Below are 22,893 nucleotides of genomic sequence, written 5' to 3'. Positions count from 1 at the left end.
AAAGATAAAAGATGTGCTTTATTTTGCTTTTAGATTTTGTCGTCAGATTTATTGTGTTATCTTTAATGTTAAAACTGTCCACAAATAACACTTCTCTTACAGACTAGATAATTAAGTATGAACTCAACTTAATTTTACTGAACATGTATGTGATTTGACTTTGAAAAACTTTAAATAGGTTACAGATCAATGTATCACCTTAAATACACCAGAAGATTGGAGGTTGCTGGTGACCTCCATTGGAGTGACATCTTCTCTCTTCACTAAAGGCAACATCGAAGGCATCAAGGCACCATCTAGAACTGTAGGAGCAACACCAAGGAATACATCTTATTCTTAAAATGTTATATTTTGCTTTGTGTTCAACTATTCAGAGAAGTGTCAACTGTGAGCTGCCAAGTACAGTGTATTAGTAATGAATAGCTTTCAAGCAGGATGTTACAATCATTGTTACAAAGGGAAAATAACCTTTAATTTGTTCATCAAATGAACAAGTCTTCACTGGAGAAGGCGGCTCTCTCTTCACAGGAACATCATGTTTTGCTGCAAGGGCAAACATCAACAGATTTTTAGATCTATGAGATTACAAAATTTGAAAATCTATGTAAACTTACAGCAAGATAATAGCTTGGTTTACTTTGTATGGAGGTGCGATAGGACCTTACAATTATGAAAAGTGCTAATGAAAGAGAGCCCTGAATGTGGATAGCCCTGGATTTCTAAGTTTAGACATTGGCTGTTTATTGTGCTCTTGACAGATATCCCAACTGATTGCTAATACTTTCTCTGATCCTCCTTAACTGTAGGTGGTGAGCCAGCTTGTGGTGCCAGCCAGTAAATCTAAAAAGTACATGTGTTTTAACCAGCTTGACTCGTCATTAGTTGATTGTAAAAAGAGACGGATGTAGAGAAGCTTTGTGTGATTTAGTAAATAAACTGAAACGGGAACAAACCTGAATCTGGAGTGTAGGTAAAGGGCTGAACATCATGGGATCTCCCGGCATTCGTCACCACATAGATTCCTACACACACTGAAGAGGTGATGGCTTGGTTCTGGTACGGAGGAACCTTCACTATCACGTGATTCTAAAGGGGTGATCATTCAAAGAAAGTCAGCAAAAAAGAACGATTACTACAGTAGGTATAACTGCACTTATCTAGTCAAAAGGTGAGTTGATTAGAACAAAGTGAAAACATATTCATCACTTTGTCTGTATCTTTTGCCCTATGGACACATCGTGAGCACGGGGGTGACGTGATACACATTACTGTGACTGTTGGAGGTTGTAATGTAAATGTGTGAACTGAACTGGAGGTAGTTTTGATCTACACAGAGATGACTGCATTCAGTTATGATGATTTGTCTTATAGATTTAAAGTTAAATATCCAAGGTCTGAGCAGAAAACATGCTCACTCTTTTTTTACACGTTTGGTTCTTAAAATATTCATCAGTAATGTTCATAACTCAGTGCAACCACGTACGGCAATATCTACCAAATGACAGGGGTAATTGCTGAATCACTTAGTTTAATTACGTTTTAATTCCACCTATAAACAGCTGGTGGCAGTAAAGCTTTGACAAATGTAGCATTGCCTCATAAAAGGGCAGAAAATAAGACTACATGCCAACTTTCACAGTACTGGTTAAAAAAAAGCAGTCTGAAATGTAATGTTAGGAAATGCATTCAATATATTTGTTAGGCTTTGCAGATACACAACATGTGTATCTGCCAGAAACAAAACTCCACAGTGTACCTAAAACAAAACACAAAATGATCTACCTCTGAACATTTTGTTTACAAGGTCAAAGGTTCAGACTGGACTGTTGAGACACACTCAGTCCAGCTTTTGAGACTGAGGGTAATTAGGTCAGAACACAATGAGACTACTCAAACATTTGAACCAGCAGTCATTTAAGATGATTACATCTAAAGCCCCGTACAAATCTGAAAAGGCTGCTTCTTTCTACTCAGCTGATTAGTAATAGGCATTAAAGCCATAGTTCAGAATTTTCAAGTGGGGAATGAGGAACTTATCCTTAGTCAGTCAGTGTATTACCTACAGTAGATGACGGGCGACACGCTCCCAGTTTGGAGAAACAGACAGAGTACCGGCACGGAAACTAAAAAATGAACTGCTGTGGACGGGGGCAGCAGCAAAATGTATTTAAATCTATATTAGATTAAGTGTACGCTATATTTAGAATATCTTTACCGCTTTATCTTGCTGTCAGACAGCCCTTTCCAGCGGGGAACTTAAGCTGTTATCTACGCTCTCTTCAGAGCCACAAGACTCCTCTGACAAAAGTAATTTTACCTCGCAGAACACGTGAGTATTTGTTCTACAGCTGCCTTAATCGGTTAGTTTGTTTGTGTTACTGTGTGACTCGGATGAGTCTGAACTAACTAAAACGAAAACACCAAAATCACACGATAAAACAAACAAACCGACCGAGACAGCGGTAGTTCAGTAACTTCACAGTTCTGAGAGGTAAAATGAATGCTCTTCTTGTCGAAGGAGTCTTGTGGCTTTGAAGAGATCGGGATAGTGGCTTCAGTTGCTCGCTGGAAAGATAGAGCAAGATAAAGCGCTGAAAATATCTTAAATGTAGCGTACACTTAAATTGATATTGATCTTTTTGGGTGGGCCTTATTTTTAGGCAGCATGTTGCAGCTGCCCTCGTCCACAGCTGTACATTGCTTTGCTCCTGTGCAGGTATTCCTGTCTGTTTCTCCAAACTAGGGGCGTGCTGACAGCCATCTACAGTAGGTAATACACTGACTATGGATAAGTATAACATCAATTCAAGAAAATCAAACAATCTCTTTAATCATTCAGTACAAAAATACCACAATTTTACCTGGTGAAACAGCTCCATGTCAATTTCAGCCTCCGCCTTCCACGAGTTGTCATCTGGAACAGACAGAAGATGCAGCATGTTTAATGGAGAACAATTATAATGCATGAAGCCAAAATATCCACAGACAAACATATTCTTAAAAATAATAATTTCTTACCAGAGACATTCTCCTGAAATATGACTTTGGTGTCTTTAAGAAAGTTTTTGCCAATGATAAAGACCTCTTCTCCACCTCTCACTGAACAACTGTGCAGAGACTTCTTCAGGATTTCAGGCACTCCTGCAGGCTGAGCTGAAAACAGACATTAACAGTTTTAACAAGTGTCACTTTCACAGATTTTCACCAAAAAATGCCCAGGTTTCATAAAAGAAGCAGATGGGTTCAACTCATTTTCACTCAAATTCTATAATGTCTATAATGCCTCAAAGTAATTGATTCGAATGCTAAATGGTTAAACTGTGTACGGTTTGTGGTTAAAAAAAAAAATCGGACTAAAACTCCTCAACAAAGGATTAAACAGTCTCCTGCAGCACAATCCACTGTCGCAGCAATCCCACTTGAAGTTTATATTTGTGATATGTCTCCCGACAGCCTGCAATCTAACAAGAAAACATTTTAAGACTTTTGAATGCGATTTAAGACATTTTAATTCCTTCTAAGGCCTTTTTGTCGGCAATCAAATTTAATACTTTTAAAGATTTTTCACGACCTGCATGTACGCTGACCAAGGACGTGATCTTTATTTCATACAATAGAAATACCGGATATTTCTCATCGGCCTACAAAATGGCCATAAGAACGTTGAACAACCTGAAGCTCACACACACATTTCCTTTTTCACTTCTCTACGCCACACGCACACACGTACAGATGCCAAGGGGGATTACTATTGTTGGTGGTTTTGTGGAAAGATATTTCCCTGGATTTCATGCTAACTCTGTGTGAACAAAAGAAGTCCACACACCTCTATTGTTTTAGTCCTTTCCTTCCCTTTCTCTCCCAAATCAACTTACAAAGACATGTTCTTATAGCCTAAAGCGTCTTATGTTCTTATAGCCTAAAGCGTCTTTCCTGTTTACCAAACCAACCACACCCATCATGTTTTACACATTATCAAATAACACTTGAACCTGAGGGGACTCTTACACACTGGCTTGATTAAACTTCAGAAGCAGGATCTCTGATATTAAAGAGGAGAAAATAGCTCAGTTTAAAATGGTAATTATTAACTATGTAAATTACAGATCAGCCGTCTGTTTTGCTTCTTGCAATTCTAGTAAAACTGGTTTATTATAGTGAAATTAAATACCAGGATTTCTGCATATATAATGACATTCCCACAGAGTCAAACACAAGGAGACTGACTTACTACACAGGATTGGAGATGAGGGAGTCTGTAGCATGAGCACTGATCCATCTGGACGGGGGATGTTGACCCGAAACACCAGCCGAGCGCGTGTGCTCTTCTTCTTAGACCCTGCCACACCAATACGAGCCTCGACATCAGCATTACGGAGCTTCAAGATCCCAACACAGTCCACCCTGTAGACAGACCATGTTAGCCAGGAAAACTAGCAGTTTAAACAACAACTGTACAGTGTTTGGTACACTAGCAGCTCTTTACAACACTAAATACTACGATGTGTCATCATAATAACTGATTTCACAACAGTAAGGGAATCAATGAAATATGTATCCATAACGCAATCTCTTTATTAAGCAATTGGTTTGAATTATCTGTGAAGTACAACTGGGCACATAAAAGCTACACTTGCGTTGTTTGGGGTTGAATATATAAAAATAAAATTGATTCATATTTAACACAAAAACAACCCAATTTCAATAAAAAAAACAAAAAGTACATACGCTAGTGTCATGTTGGTGCTCGGATCAAGGGACACCTCGATGACAGTTGTGCCATCAATGTCCACCTCTTTGCAGGCTGTGGTGTTGCGGCCGGTCACCCTGCAAGCTTGATAAAAACCGTGAGGCTTGACACGCCCAGCGTCGTTGCCCACAAACACCTGCAAGACCACTGGCTCATTCACTCCCTCCAGCTGAAGTAAAAACAAAAGAAAAGCGATATATATGCATTATAGAACGTGTTTTATATAGATGCTTCCCTACCTGTCCAGCTGATTCTCAGCCTTTTAAAAGCCAACCTGTGTTTGTTATGTTCTGCTGTTAACTTCTACTTCTAACTCCTACGCCCGTTATTTGCATCTGGTTGCACATGCTCTTCACAAGCCCTGACAGTACAAAGAGTATGATCAGGTAGAAATCTCACTCCGTGCCCTGACTTATGATCACCTTTTGGCCTACAACAAACTGACCACAATGATTAAACGCTACTCAGCGTATCTAGTCTTGCTCCTAACTCACAAGTCGCAGGAAATTTCAAAATATATTGAGCAGATTGTCACAATTTCTTTTTGCAGATTCACCACACATACCTCAAAATTAATGCAGGTGGTTGTCATCTGCAGACATGAAGTATTTCATTCATGCTGGGGATGAAGAGAACCTGTTCAAATCCAGTTCAACCTTTCTGACTCAACATCCCTCTCCACATATACAATACAAAATACTATAAAAGAGAAGATGCAAAACAAGTACGGGATCAGACCTGGCTTTGAAAAGCAATCGGTATTAACTGTCCATTTGGAGGAAAATAAAACTTGATTTAGGCATCCACACTGAGCATATTATGTCTCTGCAGAAAAAGACTCTTTCTACATTTGGACACACTGTGACCTTAACCCTTCCACCTCGATCATATTTGACTTTTTTTTGCCCCACTGCGCCTACGGCTCTAGGACTAGCAAATCTAAAACACTCTAGCTTCTAACAAAAACCCAATTATTAACTTAACCTTAAACAAGGGCACACTATGGCAGAAAAGTCAAAACATTGACTCCAGCGTGCATTAAAGAGGCTGTGTCAGGGTTTTAACAGTTACCTTTACAGTGGGAAAGCCCTGCTGAGTGCGGTCCTTCACTGACCCTCTGCTGCCTTCAGTCAGATAGCGGGCTCGGTGCTGAGTCTCTGGCTGGACGAGGATCTTCACCTCCTTCCCCTCACTCTTCTGCGGGTATTGCGTCGAAAGAGTTCCTCCTTTCTGGCTCGTTGTCTGAGGATCATTAGAGCTGCTACAAAGACCGGTTTGACAGAGACACCAGCAGATTACTTCTAATTCTAACATTTTATAGCAATTGTATTTTAGTTGGTACAACCTAGCTGGCATCTTATGGTACTGTGGTGGCAAAGGCACAGAATGTCTGGAACTTGCTTTAACGGATTATGACCCTGTCCGTATTTGTTCAGAGCCCCCCCTTACATCTATCCCCCATGATGCTCTAAACAATGCAAAGTTAACAGGCCCTCCATCAACCAAGCATATTCCATCCCCTGCTCTTAGAGCGTACAGTTATCGGTTTATTTAATCTGCTCTGCTTATCCTAGGTCTTTGAGAGAGGCTCTGTGATTCACTGCGGCTGACCATTGTTTGGACTTCAGTATCCTGCCCCTCTCTCCCCTCTGATCTAACCGCTCTTCTTCAGTCAACGCGTGATGGGAAATTCAGAGCCAGAGTCATTTGTTGGAAATTTACTTCTGTTGTGCAATGTGGGATTTCCTAATCATACCTATTCTGACAGTCAGGAGGAGTGCGTTATGAGAGTATCCACAAGGACCCTTCAGACAATGGATTTAAGAATCAAGTACCTACTTAGGAAGTGTGCAACTACCACCGGGAGAATATTAAATGAATAAAAAGTAAATTAATTTCTCAGTAAAACACTTCCTACAATAAGTGGAATCGTTGTTTTCTTTGGTCACTGTTGGGTGACAGATTGCAGGAAAAATATCAGCAAATGAGTAAATAAAAAGACAAAATGCAGACGCTTCGGTACAGGGCACCAGGCTTCACTGAATGGTTTGATGAGTGTGAATATATAAACCTTTGCATTGGCATTCTGTCGCTAGTGCAACAGCTTTGGCCCAAGATTACTTCATGTCAGTTACTGCATTAACAAACATTAAAACGAGAAATACAAAGTCGCCCATTGGACATTAGACATTGGACATTAGGATCCAACAGGTCAAACTCAGTTGTATTTCAAAATAAATACATTTACAGGAGACACACACCTTCCTTTGGATCCAGTCTTGTTGTCAGGGCCGAGCTGTGACAGGACAAAGTGTGGACCTTTGGCACTGTCCGCATCAAACATGTCCATGCTGGCTTCCCCGCGTCCTGCAGACTTAGGGCCAGGCCTCTGCCGAGGGGTACGTTTGCGGGACTTTCGTGGCACCTCTGTGTTGTCATTGTAAGAGACAGAGCTAATGATGCTGAAGTTGGAGAGAGAGTCTTCCATCCAGATGCTGTTACTCTGCTCCGAGTCCTGGGATGTTTCATTCTGGCAAGACATCTGGCTCTCATCCAACAGGTCTTGTGGAGGTGGAGAGATGTTCAGTACAGTGCGGCGCTTAGATGGGGTCATCTGATGATGTGGCTGGCCCTCCTGGGATGTTACGCCTCTTGTTCCTCCTAGCTCACCGCTACTCCTGCAGTTACCGCCACCGCTGCCGTTACCATTGCCACCTTCTGCTCCGACCACCTCTGGAACCACTCGGCTGCTCCTGGCGTCCTCGGGGTCAACAATGCCGCCGTGGACTGGGTTCTGGTCACTGGCTGATGCACTGGAATGCATGGTGGGGCTGGAAGAGGTGGAAAAAGCACTGCGGGGGCCTTCCGTGGTCATAGAGGAGGACACGGCATCTACAGTGCAAATAATTAGACAGTGAATAAAGGCCTCTCAACCAGTGTTGGCTAGCAGTCCCATTTAAGCAGCAAAATTTATTTATGATAGTTTATTTTTTGCTTTTGGCTAGTTTTTTTTTAGTTTTTATTCATCCAATTAAAATGTCTCCCTTTTCATTGGATCTTAAGTGTGTGCGTGTGTGGTGCTGATGATATCTGAGGATTTGTAAATGTACAGAATAGGTGTGCCTAAAAAGGGGCCAAAGAAGAGATGAGAGGTGAGCAGTCCCCCTTATTTAAGAAAAAATAAAATAAGACTTAAAAATGCTTGTGAATAAACTAAAAAAAAGAAAGAATTAATTTATCATTATTATTAGCGTTTTGTTCATGTTCAACGGGAAAGGGAAGTTCAAAACACTAATATGTACAATATGATGCATGCCAATTATTGGAGCTTTTACTTTCAAATTCTTTTTTTTTTTTGCTACAAATGTTCATTGCGTTGGGACTGAACGTAGCCACAGAGACAAAATAAACAAGCTTCTGACCTATGAAGCAGAGAACTGCAGACCATTTTATATGCAGACACTCCCTGCTTCAGAGGGAACTTCCTGGAATATAAAAATGAGACAGCGAATGAGCAATAAGAGCTGAGCAGTAAAAATGTATTCAGATTTTTTTAGAAAGAATAATAACACAGATTATTTTGTTTGTCAAAAAAATGTTGCTCCAGCATGCTAACATACACTGTAATTTCAAAAGCATTCAAATAGTTACAATGAACTAGATCAGGGGTCTTCAACGTTTTTCAGGCCAAGGACCCCCAAACTGATAAAGAGATGGAGCAGGGACCCCTGCAAATTGTGTTTTATATTAAACTAGGCCTAGTACCATGAATACCTCTTTATTGTGCATTCAATACTAAGCTATTCAAATAATACACAGGTTCATATATCCATGTTTTTATTTTAAACATGTGCAAGGTACAGTGAGTAGGGAGGCCGTGCCACTGCCATTCATAAACATACCTTGTCAGCTGAAACCAATGCCAATACCAACATTGTCTGTCAATTGCATGATAATCATGCATACAAGCTATTCAAACTAAATAAATGTGGAAACGAAAATGAGTGATGGCTTATTAGTGCCACTGCCATGCATAAACATACCTGTTATCTTGCATACAATACTGAACTATTAAAATAATGGACAGATTCATGTTTGAGGTAAAATAAATATATATATATATATATTAAAAAAATTGTGTAATCAACCAAAGATTTCGCGGACCCCCTGCAGTACCTCCGCGGACCCCCTAGGGGTCGCGGACCCCCTGTTGAAGACCTCTGAACTAGATGAAGAGTGTGGAAAAGTCTGGTTAAGTTGCAGCTGGTAAAAAGGAGATAAACTGCTGTTGACATTCTGGATCGTGTGGTGACTCATTAGTTTGCAAGACACACAGTCAGAAAGAAAAAGAGGCACATACACAGTATGGAGCGCGTGTCATTTTGAGCAAGTATCAAAACACATACAGTATATTATGATCACAAGCCAAAAACATACAATAGCAACCCAAATGTATGACCAAATGCTGTCAGATGTTTAATGCTATTACAGATGTTGAGAGGTGGGTTATGAGTGTGTTCCCTCTATTATACTCTATGCACTAGAAGAAGGATTTTAAACAGTGCTGTAAATTAAAAAATGATATTGCTGTTCTGCTGAACACTGGAATTAAGAATGAAGTCAGTTTAAAGCTGGAATGCAGAACTTTTGTCTCCCCCCTCTGGCAGTGAGAGTAAATATAACGTGGGAGGGCCCAGGAGCAGCAGCTATAGGAGTATGGCGGACACTATGGAGAAAAATCCTAAGAAGCATCCTAGAAAGGTTTCTGGAGTGGATGCTGCAGACAAAAAAAGAAACTCTGCATTCAGAGGAAGGATTCAAATAAAAATAAAAATGCATGGGGAGACTTGAGGAGAGCACTCCTGTGGTCGGGGGGAGATGCATGCTCACCTGCAGGCATGTGTGCACCGGCGAGGGAAAGTCACCACAGGCACCACATCTCCGGAATACAGAGAGCCCTCTCTGGCGACAATAGGCTTAATCAGCTTTGTGTGAACTCCTTTAGCAACGGCTTGAATGTAACGGACGTTCATTAATATGTAAAAGCCCCGCACTCCAGCTTTAAAGAAACTTCTTTTTGAAACAAAAAATAAAAGCCAGGTAATGTTATTGGCATGTTTTCAATAAAACCTACAGTTTCACCTTCCTCCTCTTACAGGCACATTTTTGCACCAGGTCAGAGCGCTGCAAGTAGCTACGATGGAGCCATTCCACGAATTTACTGAAACTCTTTTGATGGCTTTTGGGGAATTTTCCGAAAAGGACTTGCAGACATCATCAGACCCCGGCAGGAGAAAGGACACCATATATGAATGTATGTAAAACCAGTGACAAGGGTGTGGAGCTCTTTTTTCTCTATACTTCTTTTAGTGTGTTATTAATTTTTTATGGTGGATCTAATCCACTGCCCTTAACATTTCATGTTTTTCTTTAATTACTTGCCAATTATTTGTTAATTGTTGTCAATGTTTTGTTTTTGGACAACACTACGTATCAAGAGAATGCACAATGAAAATGTGAAGGATCGAAGTAAAGGTCTCACACAAGCATAAGCTCTGATTTCTAAGAACTAGAGAAAACTCTTTAAATATGCTCCAAACCTGTATGTCCTCTGTTCTGTATGCAGTGTACACTCATCAGGTTTTGTACCTTTGCCATGTTTAATGTCAGAATAAAACCTGACAAATTTAAACTGCTCATTTTAGTGAAACGTTCAACTTTTTCAGAAAGATCTGTTTGAATGATATACTGTGTTATTGTGAAACATCCAACAAAACATCTGTGTTTCTTCTGAAATGCACCAAACCAAAGTGTTTTAAACATTGTGAATGACCCGTTGCCATCGGAGCACACTGCAAGCATACTGATATACAGCTGAAATTGTATATATTGTAATATCTCATTTCTGGACTTGTGAGTTTCTCTGCCAATGAGATTTTCTCATGTGAACAATAGCTCCACCTTGGAAGTGCAAAATGGTCAACAAGGTGATTACAGCCACTCAAAGCTTCCTAATTCTCTCAAAAAGTGAGACCAAAACTCTATAAATTAATAATAAGCTCCATTGGGCTCTGTCATCATTGCTGGGTTCTTTGTATGGTTTCAACCATTTAACTATTTTATAGTCCATTTCCCAAAGGAAAAAGGCAGAAAAGGTCTAAATACTATCTCAACCTGCGATACATGACCCATATTTCAACACTTTGTTGCTGCAAGACACCACGACACACAATAGAGCACAATCCTCTTGACCAAAAATTTAAATGCAGGTACAGATGGATTAACTCCAGTGATGTAACTTCCTTTAAAGCATTTGTTTGCTTGTTTGTTTTGACTGACCTGAGGATCACAGAGCAGCAGCATGGTTGTCCGACATGCTTTCCTGTCGTATGCAAGTGTTTGTTTGCCTACAGGGTACCGACTGTTAACATGTGCTTTGTGTTTTTTGAGGTGGAGTATAATCAGTCCTGCTCACAGAGGAGAAATAAAGATAAAAGGAGCATGATCCTACCTGATGCTAGAGCCGCTGAAGGGGGAGGCCCTGCCTCTCCGCCGCTCTTTTGACTCATGACTTTTGGGCTCTGCTGAGTGGAGGAAGGCAGCTGTAGCTCGATGGGAAGAAGGTCATACGCTGATTCTGTTCAGAGAGAGAATAAAAAAAATATGCAGGTCAACTTTTGTATGTCAAATGAGAATCATTATTTAAACTTGTTGTGGACATGAAACCTGAAAATGAGAGGACTCCCTTATTGAAGTATACTTTTCTCATACAATTGCTCTGTTTAATTTGATTTCATGTTGATGTCGTAATCACAGTGTTGCACACTACAGTACAGTACAACTCCTACGCAATTTCAAGAACAAAGGCCTACCTGTGTACCTGGTTGGCAACAATAAGGTAATCTACATCTCTTTGTTACTGCAAAACTCTGCCGGAGGTTACACATGAAAGAATCATGCCACACTGTTGCCTGTTCTCTCCAAGATGGTTCCAATCATTTAAGGAAACAAAAACCCAGTGCGCGATTTTAGTTCGTCAATAGACTCCGACAATAGAGTAGGTAAAAACATCTTTCTAGTTAAATGAACAGTGTGTAGCATTTAGGGTGATTTTTTGGAAGAAATGAAAAACTATCCTCACTATGTTTTCATTAGTGTATAATCACCCGATACTGAGAATCACAGTGTTTTCGTTAGCTTAGAATGAGTCCTTCATATATACATAGGGAACAGGTCCTATTCACAGAGTCCAACATGTTGCTACAATAGCCCAGAAATGGGGCCTTCTGTGTTTTTACCCCACTTAAAGGCCACCACAGGTTCTCTTCCCGCTTGGAAAGGGAGGAGTGAGTGGAGGGGTATTCAATTGATTGCAATCTGCAACCTCACCACTAGATGCCACTAAATCCTACAAACCAGTCCTTTAAAAAACGACAATGACCTCCTAAAAGAGAGCCCCGCCGATTTAGCATTGCAGCTCTGTAACGTTGTCGTTTGTCAGTCATTGTCATTATAAGTTTGTACATCCTCGATTCTTTTCCTCACCTCCTAATCTCGCTGCTTAGTTCTTTCCCACCTGAGATGCGAACGAAGGAGGCGAGGGACAGACACAAGGCATTAGATCTTTATAGATTATGGATGTCCTTGCACAAGATTGTCCATTTCTTTGAAGCTAAAATGGTAACTCTGGTCTCCGAGTACACAAAAAAAAGCACAAAACGACGAGACCACTGAGGTAAAAGCAAAAGCTGTAGCGTACTGAATAAACTGCACATCTCATTACAAACAGGCTGCAGGGTTGCACAAAGCCCTTTTCTCTCCTCTCTGTTCCTCCAACAGGACATGGGGAGTGGAGAAAGCCTTGGGTCAACAGCATGACAACACTTTTACTAGCAGCCTGATTCATCATCCAAATATTATGGTATGAACTTAGAGCGGCCATTACAGTCGCCTGACTCTCTTCTCTGCCAACTGCCAGCTTTAATTACTTGCAGCTGAGTCCCAGGGTTCGGTGTGTATATCAGATACTTAACCCTCCCATTGTTACCACTCGCTGTGTACAATAGACAAACCTGGGACATACTGAAACCAGCCCATGCCTCTTCATTCCAAAAGCCCTCCAGTCTCCTACAGCTCGCTTTAGAAGAGCAGGGAATGCTGGTTCCCAGAAAGGGAGCTTAAATCTGGACTCGTATAACTCCCACTGAACCACACATACACACAGGACTCTAGTGTGGTTTTGCTGGTTATTTGCTAAGTTCTCCAAGCAAAATAACAGACACACATGCGTGCACATGCACACAAACGCCCCCCACCACCTCCACAAACACACTTTCTCTGGCCCTGCATTTACACTTTAACTCAACAGTCTTCTTGGGGCTCACTGACTAACTGCACATGCAGCAACATGTGCTCTGAGTGAGCAGCACTTCCAGTAAACAGATTGCCAACCGCACAGACAGAAAATATGTACTCTTCTCTCCGAGCAGTGGTCTCGAATCACTGGCTGGCCTGTTTAAAGTGTTTCCACAGTCTCTTGACTTTTTGAAAGACAGAATTCTTTTCCAATTTTGCGGTATACATGTTTCTTGGTAAGCAGACAGTGTGCTATTCTTTATTTACAGGTGACAGAACACTGTCCCTTTCACACAGGAGAAGATTTAAAAACTAAAAAGGTCAGCCTCGTTAGCTGGCAAATAAACTCACACACACACACACCACGTGGTGTTTTGACTTTAACTTAAGACTGCAGTCATGTTGTGCAGACCACTGAGGAAAACCTTTCATTTTCTGTCCGTCTGTGATCATCATAACAGATTAAAGCCTGACCAAAAATATTCACACCGACTGACACCGTGCTCAGTTTTAATTAGGCCTACTCGTGCTATTAATACATTTTGATGAACAACTGAGTTGAAAAGTGGCTGTACTCATTAACCATTTCTCAAATGTAGTTTCCACTCGTACACAAGGATAAACAAACCACATATTTCACACCAGAAATCCTGCATGAAGTTAGACGTTTTTGCAGCCAGCCCAACAGTCAACCATTTTTGCTCTTCCTCACCATACCTTGTGATATGTTTATATGGTAAGTAGTGCAGTCTGTAGGTGAAAAAAGAAAGCACTCACCATGTGAATGGCAGGACTTACACTCCCATTCATTTCCCTCACATTCCTGCTGCTTGCTCTTACTAGCCCTGGCACCTGGGGCGTGGCAGGTTTTTTTTTTGGCTGAGTGACTGATTTAACTCCCCTTCTGTCCCCCTCCTCCACTCCGCCTACCTCTCTCCCTCTCCCCGTCTTGTTTACTGTGCTCCCAGACCCCTTTCTGTACTTGCTCAACGGGTTAGTGGTATTGTCATGTAGAATCCTGTCAAGCAGAAATGAAGCAATAGAACAATCTGCGTATGCGTTGAAAACTTTAGGCTACAGAGATTCCCAAGGTTGATTCATTGAACTCGGTGGAACTGAACAAAAAGTGATAAGGGTTAAGCTCAGTACATTTGGATATTATTCCAAAGAAAGAAAGAAACCGTGACGGGGCTGGCACCTGCAGCAAACCATGTGCAACAACCCTGAAATGTTTACAGCCAAGCCTACATGAAGGCTGCCAGGGAATCCATAGCAACACCAATCAGGGGACAAGTCTTTGGAGCGTTTGCGTCTCTCGTGAGATCGTGTGGAGAAAATTTGAAAATAAAACGGCATTATCAAAACTGAGACTTAGGACCTGGGCAATAACAAGGCAGGATATTACAGATAGAACAACATTAAAACCAAAAACAAAAATCGGAATCATCCCTGTAAAATGTCACCAGCACATATTATCTTATCTTACTTACACCATCAATTACTAAGAGATAACACCGATACCCCAAAAAATACTCTTTAGAACGTGAGCATACATTCATGCTTAATTAATGCGAAGCTAAACTATTTAGTGTATTATAGATCATTATATAATATCGTTATTAGAGCCTGGCTGATACATTTTCAAATTTTAATAAAAACGTTATTATTCAACTGAAAAATGTCCTTCTCTGGTCACTTATTCTTAAATGAACATTATAATAAATGTTTGTTTACGTTGTGTATAAAGTTAATGTTGGCTGTTAAATCATTATGCATTTCTTTTAAACTCTCAAATATGATGTGGTAGATATCGCCTAGAAATTTAAATACTAACTTACATTTAAGTTTTCCTGGTCGCAAATGCTGCATGAGGAGGTGACACAAATGTGAGCTCATCTGTTGTAACCCAATACAATCCAACAGCAGCACAAACTGCAGCCTCAAAAATTACCACAGATTTGTATCGACACCTCATCAAAAGCTGAACATTAAGTACACCTCGCAATAACACAGTTACTTGTACTTTACTTAATAAACTGGCAACTGAGAGTGGCTTTACAAGCTGGAAAAAGTTGGTGAAGAAATATGCATTCTGTAAAAGTGGAGTGACAGCATGACGAACATGAATGGTTGCAGAGGCGTCTGAGAGCGATCAAGTGAAAACATCCAACGGGTGTTTAGTCTTCTATTTCAATAACAGGCGGCAGATGGGAAAGGTTGCATGCAAGAAAAGCCAAAACTTGTAACAGCAGTGATAAACAGACTGACACGGGCCAACTGCAGGTAATGTAATGAGATGTACATTACTGCATGACCTGCCTGCAATGTTTCCAACGCTGCCTGATTTTGTTAAAAAACAAAACATCAAAATGCCCCAATTTCCTCCCAGCTCTCATAAATTAGTAATATGTTGACCTGCACATACCTAGATCATTCATTTGCTGTTCCATTATTTAGCTGTGAACCCTTATCAAACAGTGTTAGCTGCGTTGTAAAAGTCATATTTTAAATCAGATTATCTGAGGCGAGTATTGATGGTTTTATCAGATAACTATGATTTGAGTTATAAATAGAGCTCTACATATCTATATACCACAAACTGCAGTTATCCTGCAGCTTTATTTAGCACATTTGACCTACATCCTTTATTCCACATAAACTCTCAGCATAATATCAGCTACAAGAGCAAACCAGGTCACCGACTGTAGAGCCTGTCACTAATAAATACCACATGATGACTCAAAGATGTTGAAATAAAAGTCCTACGTTTGTTACAGCCTCTGCAGCCTAATGCGCAATAGCAGCCTTAATAACTGGAAGTGCCATCATGCCGACATCACCACATGTTGCATTCAGGAAGGATCACGAGACCATGATTATATTTGATAAAATGTTCACCTGATGAAGAAACAGACGAGAATTACAACACCTGAGTAGAAAGGATGTGTGCAGTTGTATTGCAGTTGTACCTGTTGAATAACGTGTAGCATTTCGGATTTTTTTAACAGCCACAGCGTTTTTAGTCAGGAACTGAGAAAGATCACAAGTGTATATTATGATATTATCTTAAAAAACGATTTAGTTATCAGACTGGATCCCTGTGAACAAAAGACAGGAAAAGTATACATACAGATCAAACAACGCTCACCATACCAATTCATGTTCAAACTGCAAATTGACATTGGACCTGGTCCAAGCTACATGCCAGCTTACAATTCAGTGTAAAGAAACAACAAAGTGAAGGATTGTATTTGAAAAATATATATGTTTTAGGCCAAAAAGAATTTAGGAGATAGATATTTTATATCAGCAGCCCTTAAACACATGTGCTCATACAGTAGCAGTAGCAGTGAAGAATATGTGTCTGCAGCTTTTAATTAGGTCGACTCCAAATAAAAAGACAAATGTAAACATTTTCTATTTTGGCCATTTATTCCATAATCCCAATAATCTTTGAGTTCTGGTCATTTTTGTTAAAAGTCTGTGTTTTATTCTTTCTACAGAGTCATTTGAAAATGTGACAGTAATTTGTGTGTCACACCAGGCTCAGACTTTGTGGCATGTAGCTCTCACAGTCAGCTAATCCTGAAGTGACAACCAGACATCAGCTTACATGACTTGCTTTCAACAAACACCACTAACCGGTCTTTACAAAACAGGCTACGCTCAGGCTACGAGTTGCACTCCTGTGAGGGCCAAACCAGCAGCAAACAGGTCAGGTTCAAGTCGATTTAACATCCTCACAGCAGTGCAACGGGATTGATTATTGTTATTGGAAGTTAATACAACTGGGAAAGATATAGTCCAATTCTGGCTCAGTATAATCTCTCTCTACAACACATCTGCTTTCGGCTCCGAGTTTCAAAAAAAGATGGAACAGACACCGAGTTTAACATGAAAGCGTGACTTCAAAAAGCAGAGGAATTCAAAGTATTCACAGAAGACAACACACACGCAAACTCACACACACATGCACCCGACAAATACACCAAAGAAAAAGGTGTGCTTACAACACAGACACTGGAATGTGCTACACTTCTGCAAAACTTTCACAGATGTCCAACTGGTACCAGGAAGTTCCTCAAATGACTTAGAGAAAACCACATGCACACACACACACACACACACACACACACACTTACTAACAACAACCTACAGTATAATCCAGGTGTTCACCAAAAGGTTTGGTGTGCCAACACTGGTGTTTCTGTCTGCTTCTCAGAAAAGCCGTGCTGAGGCAACAGGAAGAGCCTTTAGCAACAACGCACGCGCTCACTCATCGACAGTGTGACATCACCAAGTTGCAAAGCTAACCGCATTTTTGTTTTCATTCCCATTTCATGCTAAACGTTTGGCCCAATCCACAAGGGTAAACAAGACACCAGTAAATATCAAAACCACTAACCTGGCTCAGTCTGAAGGTACGACAGTCATTTACAGTGGCTTTTGTGCGGACTGAACAAGCAATACGTGACGTGTTAATAAATGAGTTTAAGACGAGGTGGTATGCTGATTTTGTTATCTTTGCACAAAGCCAGGCTTCGCTGTTTCCCAATGTTTCCAGTCTGTGTGCTAAGCTACGAGGTGGGTTTGTATTGACTGTGCAGACATGAAAGTGATACGAGTCTTCTAATCAATCTCTCTGCAAGAGAGAAAGGAGGAAGATGTCACAACATGTTAGGTCTAGGCCGACTGCTGGGCTTTATGTGAAAAGTGCTTATGATTACTGAAGGGAAAAAAAGGTTCATGGCTGGGTATGTGTCAGTGTCAGGCATTCACAAAAAGAGAACTGTTGTGGCCAAGTGACTGTTCACATTGTAACGCAAGAAATACAATCAATAAGTTTGAGCAGATGATCGCGATTACAGTGCATCTACAATCACAGCGAGCATGTTTTTAAAATATTCTGTGGCACCAGAGAGGTTTTGATCTGGAAACCTGAAGGACTGATTTCTGATGAAAGCTGTTGACTATTGATAACATAGTGGAAATAAACAGATTAAATAGCTGGCACTGGGTGAACATTTAGTGTAGACTAGGTCTGTTTGCATTCTGTTGCACTCAGAAATTCTCAATTGAATAGTAGAGTGTGAGAATGAAGGACTAGAAACACCAACAATTTGTAAACCAACAGTATTTCTGTCCTCATTTAGCACGTTTTATTTCTTTGGGACTTGCCATTTTCCAGATTTCTGACAATGTGTCGCTTAACCTCATCTTCCCGAGTCAGACTGAGCCTATGACTTCAGACAAATTTACTCGGGCAAAACCCAGAGCAGACTGGGAAAAAGGGTGGTCAAGAAACAGCAAATGCTGCTACCACAAAACTGAAGGTAGTTGTTGTTCTGGCCTTCGCTCGACAGTTTTGCAGGAAAAAGTAGAAGAACTCATTTTGGGTTCACCACAGGTAGATTTGGGTGAGATTCCTGTTACAGTCTTTTGTCTGATCAAGTAAAAATGTACACCGCTCCTGTTGGAAGTACTTTCTATTCCTCAAAACACCACAGTTGCAGACAAAACGTAATTTTAAGAGCAGCTAGCCTATAAGGTTTCTAGTTTAAATGGGGATATAAATGTTGTTGTTTTTCCTCCAGGTGAACTTGTAAACAAGATTACCTTTTGATATCAAGGTTGTTAACGAAAATGTATGCGTTATATCGTATATTTGAGTGCATCAGAATGAGTCAGGTGAGTTAGATCTTTGCTTGAGATAAGTCTTCAGTCTTCAGTTTAAGCAGGTTGTGGCTTGCCGAGAAGTCACTAATGAACACTTATGACGACGTCTTATTTAACTCTTCAAAAGAAATCTTCCTCTTTGCCAAACTGTGATGCACGAGGGAGTGGACAAGAGGGAGACAGAGAAAATATTACTGACACAATCTAATGCTGTTACTATAATACAATGACACACCGATTAATACAATGAGAATTTGATTGATAATTAAAATAAACAACAATTGTGCTTTTCTGAGTTACTGTGCCTGACTTCAATAAGAGCAGGGACTTAACAGTAACATTGGCAGCTACATTGAAACAGGGACATAACGGACCAAATACATGTACGCAAAGCTATTAAAGAGAGACCCAGTTCACCTTGACTTGCCTTGACTTGTCCTGAGGCAGATTCCACTGTATGTGGGGGTGAGAAGCAAACGTGACCTTTGATTTTAAATAACATTGCTGCAGGACAACTTGACACAGGGTTAAAAGGACCATAATGTAGTCAGGAGCTAAGCACAATGCGTTAAAGGTTTAATAAAAAATTTAAAAAAACAGCAGTTAGCGATCTTGTGACCATGTTGGAGATTCGAGTTCAATGTGAAAACCAACTTTTATCAGTTATCAAGTTTCTAAACTAAATGAGGGTGAAATATGTCTTTGATGCTGTGATTGGAACAATAGGAGGTTTTAACAAAGTAGAACAAAATAAAAACATTGTGCTCAACCAATAACAATAAGGAAAGCTGGGCTGCATGCAACCAAGGCCAGAGTCCAAAATGTTGCACCAAAATCAATTACATTGTTCCTAAGTCAAGTAGATAAATGGACACATGAATGAGCTCTACGAAGCTTAACCTCTGTGCAGATTAAAGTTTGTTCCTTGTGTTAGCGCCCCCTTCAATGACACCTTCCTTTTTCTAAATAAATCAGTAGACACATTAACAAAGAAGAGATAAGTGCTACTTCAATTGAGGATTAATCTGCTACAATAATCTGCCATCCTTTCTCTTGGCCTCGGCCCGACCAGGCATCTCACTCAAGTTTTCCAAACCCGTCAAGAGTCCCTTCAATAAAGACAGCGAGAGAGAGAGAGAGAATAACAACAAAGACAGGATGCAAAGGGAAATCGTTGACCGTGCCAGCCTTCCAAGGAAGCAGCAGATGACTCAGAAAAGAGAAATGAAAACACAGGATATTGAGATACCACAAGGCTGAAGGATGGATTGTTAGACTACTTTATGTCAAAGCTATTCAGCATTCATGAAGGTCATGAAATACCTCCCTGTGTGAGCCTCTATGAGGAGACCTTGTGATGGCACAGGTTTGATAAAAGTCAACAAAGACAGTTGTGGCGGTGTCTCAAAACAGCCATATGGCTCGAGGGCATTTTTCATTTTGCGTCAAAAAACAAATGTCTCCTGTGAGCTGATCGCGAGTCCACTCAGATCAACTGGGAGATTAAACATGTTGACATGCAGACCTGAGTCCAGTGGTAATAGATCAAGGCCCTACTCAACCGCATTACGTGCCGGTGCCAACTGTAATTTGAACTGCAGAATCAACTCAGGAGGATGCCGCTAAAAAAAGACAACATAGTAAGTTGATACATGAGCTAATTATTACAGTCAGCCATTAACAGCATAATTCACATTTCTAACAAGACAACTGCTGCAGAAGGAAGGTGGTGATGAGAGAGGGGAGAGTCACAGTACAAAGAACACACAAACTTTACAACTAAACAACACACAACCACAACATTCAGCCTCATCTCGGTGCCAACAAACCTTTTGGGTCCAGCCTTAAGTGGCCATTCCATGCAGTTTTTGCCAATTTTGTGTCGGCTTCATTTTGCCGCACCGGAGGTTGCCACTTGGTCAGTATTCATTGAAAGCACAAAACTGCTAAAGAACAATTGTTATTTTACTATATTGTAAACAGAAGCTATCTTATCAGATAAACATGTTTAACATCAAATCACTATATTTTTTTGTATCTAAGATTATTTAAGCTGCTTCCTACTGGCAGGTTGGCAGATGAGGCCTCATACATGTGCATGGCATTTAGTATAGACACCTATTTGGCTATAAACAATTATAATAAATGACACTTCAATAGGTCACACATGAGGTGCCACCTTTCCCTTTTTTTGAGCCAGGAAATACCCTGGCAGTGTATAACACAGTGTGTACAGTCTATGAGTGCCTGACACCTAAACTACCGCTTCTCATCTGCCAATGGAAAGCGTCCCATCAGCCAAGATTCACCACACTTAATAATGAATGTCTTACTTCAGAATCATCTTGCTCTGGAGAGAAACACAAGGGCTGGGTGTTAGATCTCACAGGTGCTTTTCGCAGAAGCGTGTGAGAAATCCTCCACGCCATAATTGGAGGTAAAAGCATCGGGCATCGTGGCCTCCTGCACTTGACCTTTCGACACTAAACCAACTAAATCTGAAAATGCTTCTTTTCTTGCTCTATTTTGGCCGATGAGGACGACACCCATCTCCAGATTTCCAAACAGAAATCCTATGCTAAACCATAAATCAATCCTCATGCCGGTGAACCTACAGTTGAATCGCTGGAACACTTCCATCCAGCGTGACACACAGAAATAAAACAGAAACCGTATTGTCTGCAAGATATACAGCTTCTTCTTCCACTTTGTGGATTTGCTGAGTGATACCTCTGAACAGCCGATAAGTGTTTTGGCTGCTTCAGGGAAAGCAAATATCTGCTTCCATTTCATGAGCACTATTGACCTGCTAACCTAAAATATACCAAGAGGACAAAGTGTCTGCATATAAAGAATGAGTTGGTTTGCTGATAACTTCATTGCAGATCATAAAACCTAAGTGTGCTATGTAGTACATATGTATAAACTTGCATTAAACATCCACAAATGATGACATAGAATACAGTACTATTACCACCAAAATAGCAGTATGAGTAGAGTAAAGTAAATCAAGGGTATCAAGTGATAGAAATGTTTGCGTGAAAATACTCAGATAAATTTTTTCCACGATATTTTCCAAATGTTTGTCAGATACTATTGTTTTTTTCTGATAATTTGGGGATTTTCAACAATATATTTTTTTAGATATTTGCTGATATATTTTTGATATTTCACTATTTTTCACACAGATCGCAAAAAATACCAACATAAGCTTTTGTGTGGTAAGTAAAATATTTATAAAGTGTAAAAGTTGTAGAACAACAAATTGGAGGCTGACAATCTCGTATGACATAAAATGTACTAATTGTAGCAGAAACCAGCCTTAGAATGCAACGAATTGTTTAGGACTGCGTCACTAACGAGAAAGAAAATCACATAAAATTGACACTTCATAATGAGATTTAGGCGCTACAGTTTCAACAGGTTGAATTACTCATCTATTGACAGTCACAACAAGTGTGCAGTAAATACCAGCGGAGGTGATATTTTGACCTGGCCTTGATTAGTCGTTTACTGAGGTTTGGTTAGTGTTAATTATTAATCAAATAGATTTAAAAGACGTTAAGGAGGAATGAGTCATTTGCATCACTACTTTTGTTTTTGTCAAGACACATACACAACGAATATATCAGCACTTAACGCGAACACTGAATATGAGAGAAATGTATATCATTAACCAGGCTTACGGTTAGCTCATTAATAAGAGCAAAATTAAATAGAATAAAAAGATTCCTCTTTTATTTTAACATATATACCGTCACTCGTTCACAGTACTTATTGTAGGATTCAACTGAAAATACTTCAAATCATTAATACATCATTATGCGTTAGAGGAGTGCACTTTTCTTATTATAATAATGGTCATGCTGTCAATACTTTGGTAATCTATTACTCATTTATTTACTGTTGCCTGTTTGTGTGACATTTAAATGGTTGTTGAAAGGATTCATGCAGATGTAGTAACAAAGACCAGATATACAGCTCCTGAGGTCCTAAAAAGGTTACCAGAAACAAGTTCTTAGGCCATTATACACATGCGTGTCTGTTTCTCAGCCTAGGCTTTGCATTTTAGCACCAGTTTGAACAATAGAGTTCCAACACTACACTCATTG

The 22,893-nt window shown here is 40.1% G+C and overlaps 1 protein-coding gene across 4 annotated transcripts in view; it reads right to left on the bottom strand.

The window, feature by feature from the left end:
* nfat5b (nuclear factor of activated T cells 5b) overlaps nucleotides 1–22,893 on the bottom strand; it is a 28,948-nt gene that overhangs the window by 2,884 nt on the left and 3,171 nt on the right. For 3 of the 4 annotated variants that reach the window (XM_076110096.1, XM_076110093.1, XM_076110095.1), the window contains 10 exons: nucleotides 11,262–11,387; nucleotides 7,012–7,642; nucleotides 5,822–6,011; nucleotides 4,729–4,919; nucleotides 4,232–4,404; nucleotides 3,019–3,153; nucleotides 2,862–2,914; nucleotides 954–1,086; nucleotides 469–543; nucleotides 199–302 (listed from right to left, as the gene is read on the bottom strand). In XM_076110096.1, the coding sequence (XP_075966211.1) occupies nucleotides 199–302; nucleotides 469–543; nucleotides 954–1,086; nucleotides 2,862–2,914; nucleotides 3,019–3,153; nucleotides 4,232–4,404; nucleotides 4,729–4,919; nucleotides 5,822–6,011; nucleotides 7,012–7,642; nucleotides 11,262–11,319 (1,743 nt within the window). In that variant the 5' untranslated portion in view covers nucleotides 11,320–11,387. Of the gene's footprint in view, nucleotides 1–198; nucleotides 303–468; nucleotides 544–953; nucleotides 1,087–2,861; nucleotides 2,915–3,018; nucleotides 3,154–4,231; nucleotides 4,405–4,728; nucleotides 4,920–5,821; nucleotides 6,012–7,011; nucleotides 7,643–8,172; nucleotides 8,236–11,261; nucleotides 11,388–22,893 lie in introns of those variants that run through there. The other variant, XM_076110097.1, reaches the window with a different exon arrangement.

The sequence above is a fragment of the Anarhichas minor genome, unplaced genomic scaffold, assembly GCF_050575085.1.
Source record: "Anarhichas minor isolate MPS153535 unplaced genomic scaffold, ASM5057508v1 ptg000042l, whole genome shotgun sequence".
Classification (NCBI taxonomy): domain Eukaryota; kingdom Metazoa; phylum Chordata; class Actinopteri; order Perciformes; family Anarhichadidae; genus Anarhichas; species Anarhichas minor.
Note: the sequence above shows the minus strand (reverse complement) of the source record. Positions and strands in the feature narration are given on the sequence as shown.